The sequence below is a fragment of the Chelonia mydas genome, chromosome 10 (genome assembly GCF_015237465.2).
Source record: "Chelonia mydas isolate rCheMyd1 chromosome 10, rCheMyd1.pri.v2, whole genome shotgun sequence".
Taxonomy (NCBI): Eukaryota; Metazoa; Chordata; order Testudines; family Cheloniidae; genus Chelonia; species Chelonia mydas.
This window is the reverse complement of record NC_051250.2, coordinates 50860681-50874764: the sequence shown is the minus strand read 5'-3', so window position 1 is coordinate 50874764 and position 14084 is coordinate 50860681. Positions and strand designations below refer to the sequence as shown.

General features: G+C 39.9%; 1 protein-coding gene across 4 annotated transcripts in view; it reads left to right on the top strand.

Moving 5' to 3' along the window:
* The window catches only part of USP3 (ubiquitin specific peptidase 3), a 60848-nt gene that overhangs the window by 11716 nt on the left and 35048 nt on the right, over positions 1–14084 (top strand). For 3 of the 4 annotated variants that reach the window (XM_037909841.2, XM_037909840.2, XM_027832157.3), the window contains exons 2-3: positions 8005–8065; positions 10292–10423. In XM_037909841.2, coding sequence (XP_037765769.1) covers positions 8005–8065; positions 10292–10423 — 193 coding nt within the window. Of the gene's footprint in view, positions 1–8004; positions 8066–10291; positions 10424–14084 lie in introns of those variants that run through there. The other variant, XM_027832158.3, reaches the window with a different exon arrangement.

Genomic DNA, 14084 nt, shown 5'->3' with positions numbered 1-14084 from the left:
TCTGAGATATCCTCTTACTAGTTCGTTGGTTGTCCAGAGGGTCTTACATGAACAACAGATAGATGAGACTTGAATTTCTGATAGCAGTAATAAGCAGGATAATTAAAAGGAAAATACCAAACGAAAACCCCAACCTCTTCCGGCTTTCTTGATGCATCAAAAATAAGCAAAGCCATCTCTCCCCCCCCCCCCCCTTTTTTTTTTTTTCTTTTCTTTTCTCTTACTTTTACAGATGATTTAGTTCAGAGGTCTGTGGACCACCAGTGGTCCGCAAGCTCCATTCAGGTGGTCCTAAAATAGTTCCCTCTAAGGTACGTGCCTGGGCGGCTGCATATGAGAGAGTGAAGGGCCACCCACCTAATTAGTGGAGCCGCGCAGGCATGACTACACAAATTAGGTGCCTGGACTCAGGAGAAGACGCACATGTAAGGTGAGGTAGTTGCCTTGGGGGGAATAGGGGGTAGATGGGAGGGGGCAGTGGGGTAAGAAGAGGGGGTGCGGAGAATATGGGATGTGCAGGGCTCTGACGGCCAGAGAAAGAGGCAACTTTCCCCAGCTCCAGGGCTGCAGCTGTTGAGGAAAGATGGCCCTCCTTCCCAGCCTCAGCTCTGTGGCTGCTGTGGCGGGGGAGAGACCCCCCCTCCTTCCCAGCCCCAGCTCGGGGGCTGCCGCAGCAGGGAAGAGGGGGCACATCCATCACATTAGAAAGTTGTGTGCTTTTATTTGTAGAACAAAAAAAGTTGTTTAAGTTTTTTTTGATATAGCGCTTTTATCCAAAGCTCTTTACAATAGTTAGTTAACCATACAAACAACATTTGGAAAGATCATTAGGTGATCCGCCGAGACCATCAGCAATTTTCAAGTGGTCCGTGGAAAATTTTTTTGAGAACCACTGTTTTAGTTTCAGCCAGGGATGACCAAGTTATCATTTTTAAATTGCAACATTTTCCCACTACACTTCCTCTTTGAGTTTTGCATAAATATTGATGCTGGATTACTTTTGCAGATTAGAAACTCTCCACAAACAACATGCAGTCATACTTACTCTGCTTTAGTCCTGCTTCTTGCAGCTGGGTCTGGGCAGACAGTCACCTATGAACATCCCCATAGTGATTATAACTCAAATATTGCGACATCAAGCCATTGCATGAGACCTAGAAAATGACGTTTACCCCTACATTTTAAAGCAGCATATAATGTTTAACTTGCCAACTCCTAGTGAAGTTGTTTAGGGTGGGGTTTGTGGCTAAATTCCTACCCAGTACTTTGAAAATTTCCTCATAACACTTTTTCCCTTTCTCTTCCTCATGCAAAACAGCTTTCATTACAATTGCTCAACCAGAGGTGATAGCATCCACTTTGTTAAATTCAAAACAGATACTCATTTTAAGATGTGGATAGTCAAAAATAAGTCATTTGGGTGGGTATCTTGGCTTTTTAAATCCTGAAAGTCTTCACTAGATTTAGAAGATTAATTCTGTAAAATTGTAGCATTCTGCTTGGAGGTGTTTTTGGAACGCTTCTGTCCGTCTGACTTTATCATGAGTGTAAATATTAGCACTCATTTCAGCATTAACAGACCCCATGCTAAGTGTAAAATTACTTGCATGTGCTTCAGCTGCCAACATTGCTTCCATGTATGCTTGTAGCTACTCCAGTTGCATGAGGTAGTCTCCCTTCTTGTAGGTGCATACTCCTTTCAAGAGTGCCAGTCAAAGGAAACTATGGCAACATATGAATTAATAAAATACTAATTGGCATCATTAAAATCCAGAACAAGTAGTAATATTTATATATAAATCCATCAGGGTGCTGGAAATAGATTGGAAAATAATCATGAACCCAGTTAAGTATAGAAACATTCAAATGAAGGTTAAAAGGAAAGAGATTAGAAGAAAAGATAATCAATATGGAGTGAACAGCCGTTGTTCTAAAATCCATTTGGGGAGGGGAGATCTGTAAGGCACTGAAGTTGGAGGGAAGGAAGGAAATGAGATGGGTTTCAGAGGGTAATGAATGCCACACTGTTTAGCCCACCATAGCAAAAGTGCAATCAGCACTGAATTCAGTAGTAGAAGTGGGATCCTTTCAACAGCATGTGTGAGCAGAGGTGTCTGTTAGTACAAGGTTCAAGAAGCAGGACTCCAGGGTTGCCAGAGGCAACTCCATTAAGGACTTTAACAACCAGTAATTCAAATAGTCTATCTGTCACTGTACAGACAGGCAAAGTAAAGAAGGTAAGAGGCTAGCAGACCTGGATTCTAATCTCAGCTCTGCCAGCTACCTGTAGTGTGACGTTGGCCAAGTCACTTGACCTCTGTTTCTGAGAAATGAGGCTAGTACTTTATACCATGCTCTGAGTTCCTCAGATGGAAGGCCCTGCGCAAGTGCAGAGTTCGGTTTGATGGGAAATTTCCATCAAAATGAAACTGATTAAAGACTTAATGTATAAATTTAACGTTTTTAGTGAAGTTTTGTTTTCCCACCACTATTAATCATTTCCCAGCCTTTTGGTTTGCAGCTCTCTTCTCCCTATTTACCTCCTCTGATAGTAGAGGAGAATCTTGGCCTGGTTTCATAGGCTTGATTAGTTTATCCTGTGACACGTCATGCATCATGCAATACAGCTGCTATTTCACATTTTTCCCTGTGAGCCGCTACTCCATTTCCGCTCAAGGGCTGCTGCTGGAGTCTGCCCAACTTGTCTTGCTGTGTTGCCAGTCTCATGTGCCAGACAGTCAAGTTTCTGAGAAAGATGAATTAGGGACATTTTTCTTAGCAAAACAGAGCAGTGGATCGGTATTAGACAGTATGGGGTAAAAAATGGGGGATGTGAAAGCAATTCTGATGGTGCTTCCAAATATTTTTAACATTATTCTCTACATGCAACTTTCCCTGGAAGCTCAGTACTGTAGTCCCCCCTCCCAGGGTCTTGTCAACACCAGGTATATAGGTATAATTATACTGTTAATATACACTGGTCTTTCTCCCTGTATGGACGCTCTTATCTTATACAGTACCAGTGGCTTTTTTTTTTTGTTATTTAGCTTGTACTGACCTAAGTGAGACTGAAAACAGGCCACTGTTTTTCCAAATAAACAGTATTTTTACACTAATTGTACAAAAAGTGTCCATATGGGGAGTCACATTAGTGTAACTACTGCTGTATACCTGTGTAGTCAAGCCCTCAGCTATTTTATAAAGCATGAAAGAGTGGATATTGGAAACTGTTCAACGATCTTAATATCAGTCCGTACTCAACCAGCTTCTAGACTTCATTAATTACTGGCTGAACTTCATACTCATCCCAGAGTGTTGCTCTTGTTATGCCAATGTTTTATGGCTTTTTCTTTACCTCTATTCCATTGTTAAGGAGCTGTTTCCTCATATCCAGGTTGTGAAGTAAAATCTGTGGTAGCCATGGCCTTAGGTTATTTCTACTCCCTGTGATTTGCAAGGCAGACAATTCAAGTTCATTACGTACCCATAACACCATATGCCAAATGCTTCCATGGGTACTGCATCACACAGGGGTTCTTATCTTGGCACTTTAAAAGGGCTGTTTCCTGTTTGTCTCCTGTTCTTCCTGATCCTTTTTTCTTTGTGTATGTGTGTCTGAGTTAATGCGGTGGATTCTTTAAACAAAACTATTCGTAGTGTACGCGCAACGTGCCTCAGGTGGCACGTGGCCAGGATTCATCGCCGGATTTGGTCCAATGGTTGAATCATTAGCTTCCCCGGCCTGGGCTGGGTACCGATGGAGAGCGCGACATAAACGCTGATCCATGCCCCCCACAAAACTGTTAATTTGAGGTTTTGTTTGTATGCAGCACATACACTGAAATTTTCTATGGTCAAAGCCCACAACTCTATGCTGTAAGGGAGTAGGGTCTTTTGTCTCTGATGTTCTTGCTTCATTGGAATACACTGGAGAGCTGTGTGAAGTAACATGTCTTACAAGATCCATAAGTGCTCCCAGAAGAAAGAACATGAGGGTGAGTCAGGGTGGGGGGCGGGGGGCCCTTGATGAGCGTGCACCCATCAGCCTGCATAGAACAGAATGATTAAGGTTTGATAAGTGTTACTCATCAGGATGGGACACAGAAACTATGGTTGTAGCTCACGAAAGCTTATGCTTAAATAAATTTGTTAGTCTCTAAGGTGCCACAAGTACTCCTTTTCTTTTTGAGAAACTGGAAGGAACTTGTACAATCTGAACCCTTCTTCTGAATGGTCTTAACTACACAGGATTTCAGTGTGAAACTCACTGGAATAAGTCTATACATTGGGTGTTAGATTGCTTCTTGGGGAAGGGTCCATTGCTCCTTTTTTGTTTGCAAAGTGCTTTGATTGCTTTGGGTGCTATATAAATAATTAACAAGTATTCAGGTTTCACTTGTAGTGATTACACTGTAGAAGACAGCATTTTCCCTCCGTTATGTAATCGAATGTATAGTTTCAACATTTCCAAGCAAGCTGATGGTGATGTACAATGGCAGATTACTCACTATTTGAGCCAGTGTTGTGGCAGCACAGATTTATTTTCCCCTCTTTCAGATACTAACATCATCTTTTTCTGAAGGCCATTCTAAAAATACAGCAAAATGGCGCAGTTGGTAACTGCTGTAGCGGACACTTCAGTTCAAGAGTAGCCAAGGTTCCTGAGCTTATCTAATGACTAAGGGAGGTGAATACTACTAATTAAGCTTTTTGCTCAATTACAAGTCTTAAGCTGTTTGTAGGACATAACTCTCTTCTAGATGCATTTTTGCAAAATGCTTTTGTTCCCTATATTTTTAAAGTAGCATTTAAAAAAGTCAATGGCAACAGTGAATACAGGCATAAGAAAAATAGCCCAGATAATTGTTTCTCTTCTCCCTCCTCCCCCCTTCTGTTGAATATATGGTACTTTCTGTGACTTAAGAATCCCAGTGAATAAAGTCTACTTTGACATCCAGCTAGATCTGTAGCTCTTTGCTTTGGAAGTTGGATGATAGCCTAAAAACCTTTCCAACAAGTGTGTTGTAGGAATTGTCAAGCAGCAGAGAATCTGTTTCCCCACCCTCAGTACTATGTTTTGTCAACTGCAGACAGCAGCCCCCCTCTGGTACAACTGTCCTCTACCATCCTAAATGGGCCCTTCTATTTGAGGGGCAATTTTGAGGTTTTATAATTTACATGGACTGAGGAGGGATTTGTCATGAGCCTGTGCTTTTATAAGGACCAGTCTTGTTTTTTTGCACTTGAAAAACACTTTTTCCTTCCTATTTATTTTTTAATTTGAAATACAAACCAACACAGTCCTGCCCCATTCTGTCCTATCTGTTGTGTACCAGTATCATCTATGGGATCAGAACATCTTTAGAAATGGGATGTGAAATCTTCTCCTGTAGAGCCACAAAAATATCAGAAGGTCCCATGTAAACAGTTGTTCTTTAAAACAAAACAAACAAGTGAAAATGTAGGTTACGTATACTCTATAAGTTCTATAGCAGCACAGCATCTGCATCTACATTGGGAGGGTAGGTAAGAGGTTAGGTTGATCTAACCCAGCACTCACAGTGCAAAATGTTCATAGCCTGGAGAGACATAGCTAGGTCCATCTAAGTTTTAAGTGTAGACTGGGTCTTAGTAACAATAGTATATTTAAAAATGAATTTTGAGGGCTTTCCTCCACCATACCCACTCAAACGACTTTTGCCTTCCTCTGCAGCATGGGGCATGAGTCACTTGCAGGCTTAAACTAGTGTAAATGGTGGAGTCTTTGTAACCTGAAGTCTTTAAACCATGATTTGACTTCGATATCTCAGCCAGATGTTAGGGGTCTATTACATGAGCAGGTGGGTGAGGTTCTGTGGCCTGCAATGTGCAGGAGGTCAGCTAGATGATCAGGATGGTGCCTTCTGACCTTAAGTCTGAGTCAGTGGTCCCCAAACTTTTTCAGTTCTGCCCCCCCTCTCCTTTACCCAGTCCACACACCCCCAGGAGCCAGGCCGGGGTATAGAGGGGTGAGTGGGGCAGGACAGGGGAGAGGGAGCCATGCTTTTAGTGTCTGGGCTGCTGGAACTGGGGCTGGGACCGGAGCAGAACTGGGGCCAGGAGCGGAGTGGTTTTCCCTCTCCTTCCCCCTGGGGGCCTGGTCCGGTCCTGCCATGGCCCCCTGCACATTCCACTGTGCTCCCCTAGGGTGGCGTGCCCCACAGTTTGGGGACCACTGGTCTGAGTCTATGAGAGAACAGTTTGAAATAGTCACTGTCAAATACTGCAGATTCTTTAAAATAAGTTTTACAACATATGAATAGGAGTGCTTTTTTCCATAGTGATTGTATTCGAGATTTTACATTTAAATATTCCTGTGAGGGGTTGTGAATTTACCACACAACAGCATTGTGCTTATGAATCTGAAAATGAACATTCTCTTAAGAAGTGAAACTGTCCTGTCTACTTTTATCTTCCTACCTGGGTGAAATTATAAAAGGAATCACACTATTAATGGTGAAAAGTCAGTTATTTAAATTCTTGGAGTTCTAAATCTAGGATGGAGTTAGGAGTTTTATTGTAAAATATGGCTGTTTTGGCTCTTTAAAGGTTGGTAAAATTTTTGGGCTTAAACTTTTCTCCCCATAAGCAAAACTGCATTTCAATATTAGACATTATATTCGCAGATATAATGAAGAGTACATTTACTAACTGTTGTGAGTCTGAGACTTGACACTAATATAGTACAAGAGCTGAATGTGCAGAAGTTCCTATTCTAACATGTGAGAGCACAGATTTGCAACTTGCATTCAAAGATGACCTGTATTCTTTGTGTTCTAATGCACATCCTTTGGAGTTCCTGTGGGAGTTCTGTACTCTTGGTGTCAGTGGAGACCATTCCATTATAAGTTTTGCGATAGAGTTGATGTCTATTTTAAGAAACAGCCTGGAAAAATACATGTGGCTATGAGCAATGAAACATCTATCTGTTACCCTGTGAAGACATTAGTATTCAGATTCTTCAAGAGATCACAGCCAGGTCTTTCTGTATGGTCCTTTAAACATTCGGAGCATGGACAAAGGCGGATCGAGATCTTCAGTTAATTTACCCTATTACCTAAATTGAGGCATTTCCCCCGGATCTCCTACGCTTCTCATTGCTCTCTTCAGGGGTGGCATACTTTGAAGGCTGGTTAATATTGTGGCTGGTTGAGGAGAGCTATAAATGTGTGCTCAATGGTTGTGGGTCCTAGTGGATAGCAGGAAGGGGCACTCGCTAGGATCTATGGCAGGGTGTATGTGTAAAGATCTTATGCAAGTATTGAGACATCCTGAGAACTGTAGCTTTTTTAACCAGAACACTGAACTTTCCCTTCTGTGCTCTAGATTGGACTATAAAACAGAGTCCTTTCACGTGTCCACCATTTTGATCCAGCACATGACTGAAAGGTTAAAATGTTATAGTTAAGACCTGCAGCAGCGCTTGCATACAGAAATGAGCATTCGGAATGGCATATGTTAACACACTGTACAGCTTAATGTAGTCTACTTACTACTGATGGAATTGGCAGGCCCTCTAGGAGTAATTTCTCTGAAGTAGTCTTTCTTGGTAATGGTCAAGTGCAGTGACTTTAGGTGTGGTTTTTTTCAGTCTTATAGGCTACAGTGATAAAAGGCAAAATAAATGCTTTAAAACATTCACCGCTGGTTTTGGAAGTGTAATCTGTGATGTTTATATATTGTATTTGAAAATCAAATAGTGATCTAATGAAAGCAAAAATGTGATCCTTTGCAATATGAACAGTAGGTAAATGCCTGTGCCTGAAATTAAAAATGAAAAAAGATTAATATGCCTTGGTATCAGCCACCTCTCCTGCAGTCCCTACTATAGCTTAACTTGACTATTTTGATATTTTATATAACCACACAGTCAATGTGGAGCCAGAGGAGAGCTAGTTCCAGCTCACTGGATTCTATAACTGTAATATCACAGCCAATTCACCTGATTTTCTTTTTGTTTAATAGTGTGCCGATCCAATAAAAGTCCCTGGGTCTGTCTGACTTGTTCAAGTGTCCATTGTGGAAGGTAGGTACAGCACATATTGATTTGGAAATTACTTAACCCGCCTTTTTAATACTCTCTTTTTCATCACCTTCCCTCTGCTTCTTGTTCTGTTTAAAACAATCTCCCTCCAAAGGATCTCTGAATGTCCCTGTTCCATTGTTCCTCTACACCGGAATATAGTGTCAAAGGAGCTATTGCAGTTCAGCGATTTATACACTCATGCTGAACACTCCTCTCTACTTTCCATAGGTGCGTGATAAGGTATTTTTCTTTTGAATTAAAAGCACAAGTAGTTTATTAATGTTGCAGTACCAGTTAATATGGTTTGTCAGAGGAACTGTTTAAAGCAGAAGACACAGCTGAAGACACAGTGGCAGTGGAACTGCATTTTTTTCTTGTGAAGACCTTCATAATATTTGAAACACTTTTATATTTACAAAAGGAGTTTACTGCATTGACTGATAAGTAGATTGATGCAAAATAAAGCTGCTTCTGCTGTAGCAGATTGAAAACAAATAGGTATTTCTTGGTATTCTCTAAATCAAAATCTTGCCCAACTTGTTTTGTGAGATAGCAAGTATCCAATTTAAACTGAAAAGATCTTAAATGTGTTTTCAGGGTACCTTAGAATAAAAGTTTCCCTTAGCTATATTGACAGCAGCTGGTGCAGGTGTGTCTTTATCTGATTTTGATGTACATTGAAATACACAGAAATATGTGCATACAACAAAGTAGTGGTTGAGATGATAATTCACACTTCAAAAGACCTAGTAGAAATTTGCTGGTAAACGTGTTTTGAGATGTGCATGTCTAAGGTTAGTCTAGCTGGTTGTCACATTCAGACAAAGACTGTGGGAAATAAAAATACTTAAACTGAGGTCTACCACATGCACTGCCAGGTTTTTATCCTTGAAAACCACCATTAAGCTTAGTGAGTTTCTCTCTTAGATAGATCCCAGTAAATTCTATTTTCGGTTTACTTTAACTGCTGTTCCTGTAGAGGTAAGAATATGCTAACTACTTGAATCATTTCTTTCATATCAAAAGCTTCAGCACAAAAAAAAAAAATCTTTGATTTTCCTATATTTCAAAAGTTAATAGCTTGGAGGGAGGTAGATGGGAAATAGCACCATATTATGTGAATGATCAAAGGCTGAAATCCATAGCTTGGAATATTTTACTCATTCTGTGTGTTTTTTGTTTTTTTTTTTTTTTTAACTGTTGTTACCAAACCTTTGTTATATACAGTTAGTAGGATTTGAATTACATTTTTAGTCAGTGTGTGTTAGATCTTAAAATTGCTGTCAACCCAGGAATTAAACATACTTGAATGAGAAAGCACCATCATTGTGGTCTGGAAATCTCTAGGATGTAGGGAACCAGCAGGATCTTTTGTTCAGGTAACATTTAAAATACAAAAAGAGAAGATAGAGCCACCCATATCTTCACTGGAAGTACCACATTGTTCTCTCACCTAGATTTGGGGAGGAGAGAAGAATTACAATATAACAAAAGTATCTCTTGCATTTCCAAATTAAGAACTTTTTTTCCCTATTGTCGGAGAGCCTTAGATTTATAGGAGCAGCTCAAATTTTGGGGGTGAAAATGTTCACCTTTTCACCTGGTATGCTTTTTATATACAAAGGACTCTACAGACTTAAACTGCTCTTCATTACATGACCTCAGGTCCAGTGTCTCCCAAATTCATGGACTTTACAATATAATGCAAGTGCTTTAGTTTTAAATCACTGTCTACAGAGCAGTGGAGCTTAAAACGGATATGCTTGTATGTAGGAGTTAGTGTTCAGTTAAAGCAATTGCAGACATGGTGAACGCTGGAAGGAAAGAAAGCGAGGCTGTAGGAAAAGCATACTGGAGTGGAGAAGGATAAACTAAATGCTGATGTCTTAATGTGGACAAGGAGAGCTAACATTCTTTTCCTTTATAAATATGTGGCAGGCCATAAGAGGCTCATATGCAGGGGGTTGGCTTAAAGAGACCAGTGTAGTGTGTGTGCGCATGCCTGAGGAGAGATTTTAAAAGGAGCTTAGGCAGTGTTTATAATTACAAAGTCTCTCTTTTTTTTTTTATAGAGATGACTTGCATATTTAACACACTAACAGCTACATTTGGGATTACTTTTTTTTTTTTTTTTTTTTTTTGGACTACTATATCTTTTCCCTTAGGCTTTGGTTAAATAACCGTTTAAAATACGAAAAGTTTTCTTTGGTCTCTTCTTTCTTTAAGATATGTGAATGGCCATGCAAAGAAACATTATGAAGATGCACAGATTCCTTTAACCAATCATAAGAAAACAGAAAAGCAAGAGAAAGTTCAGCATACTGTGTGTATGGATTGCAGTAGTTACAGTACATATTGGTAAGTAAATATTTGCAGCATGTCAGTTCATGACATTGTTATATATTCAGATGCGCAGATATTAGTAACCCATTTGGAACTTAGAGAAATATTATATATTTTTTAAAGTCATTGTATACATATTCCCAGCCTTGGCTGTTTTGAAATAGAAACAGTATGTGAAAGCTCTCTCTGCTTTGAGATGTATTTTAGATCTGTGATTAAAGCTAGATTCCTATGTTACAAGTGACATACAAGAGGTTTTTCAATGTGTATAATGTGGGTTTGTTTAGTTGTGGCAATTTTTGTATAGCCTTTCATGTTTACACGTATGTAAGAGCGTATCTTTGGAATGCAAATAAGAGTACTAGTCCATTCCAGTTCCTCGTTTCATAGAGCTAGCCAGTCTTGCACAGCATAAACATTTACAAATGGTTCAAGTATGATTATGGTCAGAAGAGTGAGTGATTAAGTAAAAATGGCGAATTCTTGCCCAACTGATCTGCTTGCAACTGATCTGCTCGTCTGTGCCTCTGTGTCATCTTCTCTGCTGACTTTCTGGTGGAAAGACTAGTTTTTCCTGATGGAAGCTTTGCAGAGCAATATGGCTATGAGCGAGGGAGCTAGAACCTACTTGGGTGCGAAATTAAACTGTCAACCAAATTCAAATAGCAGAATCTTTATAAATGGAGATATAAGAGGCAGAACACAGCCCTGGCTGACTTTGCTCTGCTAGCAATAGTTCTGTAAAATGAGCAAACAGATAGCAAAGGCTGGGAGTGGTGTTGTGGAAGTGATGCTCACCATCTTTCTCCCTCCTCCACCCCAAGCAGAATTGTTGACAGCATCTGTTGTTTTTTTCCTCTCGGATTCGCATTGTTGTTACATATGTGATTGCTCAAGGGGAAAGGAAGAATGGGATTTAAATAGCTGCGTAGTTCTGAATGTGATGTTCTCATAACTCTACAGGACAGATCTCCTCTGAATAAGACACAATTTTGAGCAGGTGACTTAATATCTCGGTGTACTGGATCAGTGAGAGTCCATGCTCTGATGCCTCCACAGGTGTCCTGCTGTAAGAAGGAATGGTTCCATATTAAATGTCCTCAGGGAACCCTGGAGTAAGCAGTCTGAGCCAAGAAAAATTGTTTAGTGCAAGTCAGAAAATTAAGAGTTAAAGCTTATGTAATACATGCAGCAATACCAAATGCTTTATATGAATTGATAGGCATAGGAGAATGCAGTTTTAATATAGGTGGAGTTTACTTCCATTTATATTTTATTTCTCTGCCAAATGAAGAGGCACATGGTCCAGTGTGATGATGTATTGAAAATCCCTGTTGTATATGCACAAGGCAGCAGAGATAGGTTGCTGTGTGAAGATTAAGTCTAAATTTCCTGACTTGTCAGTCTTAATGTTGCAGTGAAGTTCTTGGCATTACATATTCTGTACTCTGCTCATCATCAAAGTAAGCATCAAAGTGGATAGGAATTTGATCTGGATAATATTTGGAATGTTGGCTATATCTTCTGTTAATTGTGAACAGGTTTGAAAACATATTTCAGGTGCTATTTTAAAGGACTGTTTTATTGTCTATATAATCTGTCAAAATATGCTGTGACTTTATGAATTGCATATCTGATCTCACTCTGAAGTTGCAGTGAAATCTCAGAGTGAAGCTGTATGAATATTTCATTTTCCCAAACAAAAAGCCTTAAGTTCAGAGCTGACAAAGGAAATTGTGAGATTATAATGTGATCTCCAAACACAGAACTGTGGAAATGGTGCAGCACTCCTTGTGAGAAAGGTACCTGAGATAGTGTTTTATGGAGTCCATTACTAAAATGAAATACATTTACAAGCTACTTATTAGCTCACGCTTACTGAGGCTCAGTGAAGTGTCATAGGATACTTGCATCAGCAGTAAAAGAGAAACAAAGCAGCGTGCAAAGCTTCTTCTGCAGTAAACTGAGTAAAATATTTGAGTCGTGTTATGGATGAATTGGAATTAAACTAAATGTTTTGCCCTGGGGAATTACTATTGCACTATAATTCATTAGGTAATGAACGTGGCATTTTGTGCAGTTATGCGAAGCTGGACATGTTACAGAAGCAGAATTCTTCTGCTTTCACCAAAAGGCCTCGGTGCTTTCACTCTAGCATTTGGAAAAGGATAGCAGCATCTGGTCAAATGCAGTTGTCTTCTAGGGACGTTATCAAAACTGATTCCATAGGCTATTCAGTGTGGTCTGCATTTTATTTTGTAAATCTCTTACATGTGGGAGAGAACCTGCATCCAGTACAGAGATTCACAGTGCATCAGTTCTAGTTCTATACAGTCTTTACTTCAAAATACTTGCGATCAATTCCAATTAATATTTTGTGGTGGTGGTGCTCATGGAAGAGAGAATAATTGGACTAGACTGAGGCTGACACTATTCAGATTTCTCTATGCTCCTGTAACTTTTTACTTCAGTCTGTAGAACAATGGCTGTTGCTCAACTAAAGCTTACCAGTTTATGTAAATTGTTAGGTGGATTCCAGTTGTGATTAACTACTGCACTATAACGCTTTTTAAAATGTTACTCAGTGGCTTTATAAACTTAGACAGCATAATGCAAATCACATTTACGTGACACTGTGCCTTTCAAGTGAGCATGCGTTTAGGATTAATGTTAGTGTGTCATGCAAATAGTGTGGCTTGCCACTAGCATTCAGAAGTTAGAATAACAAAATAAAATCCTGAGATTTTACTTCTAACTACTAGTACTTCTGACTCTTAAATCTCCCTCTTGCAGTTTGTGCATTGAGCTTTGAAGCTGAAAGGTTGTGTGTAGGGAAGGCTGCCTGGCTGTTTGAAAGAGGACTTGGCTATTTCGTTTCCCTGTGTGTAGTAGCAAAGAGAGCTTTCATTTCACTATTGTGACACAAGCCCCCATTTAGCCTGCAGGAAGGCGCTCTGCTGACCAGAGGGCACACCATCTCTTCAGCTCTTAGGTAGTGCCATAGACCTACACACAATAGGGACAGGGAGATGGTAATCATACAAAAATTAAGATTTGGATCAGCAGTTCAGGAACATTTCTGTCTCTCAAACTGACCTGCATACCTAAGGTTTCACCCTACACACTATTGTAATCTTTGTATAAAATATACTTTTTGACATATCAGAAAACTAACTCCTCACTGGTCAGTAGTATCATGAAATGTGTGTAGTAAAGTTTTATAAACATAAGCTGAAATTAGGTCTGAAATGTGTTTCCCAGACAAGTCTGGGTAAACCAGTTTTTCAAAGACAAAGGACAAGCTGATGCCTCTAGCCAGGTGTCAGGAAAGTTGATGGGCAATCGCCTATCAAGTGGCCATTCTTTGGCAAGGGAGGGGAGCAGGAACAAACATATCTGTATCTTAGCAAACAGCTTGAAACCTCTTTCCCCCTGAGATTTTGTCTTTGTCCTCACAACATGAATAAAAGAAAAGGAGTACTTGTGGCACCTTAGAGACTAACCAGTTTATTTGAGCATAAGCTTTCGCGAGTTACAGCTCACTTCATCGGATGCATCCGATGAAGTGAGCTGTAGCTCACGAAAGCTTATGCTCAAATAAATTGGTTAGTCTCTAAGGTGCCACAAGTACTCCTTTTCTTTTTGCGAATACAGACTAACACGGCTGTTACTCTGA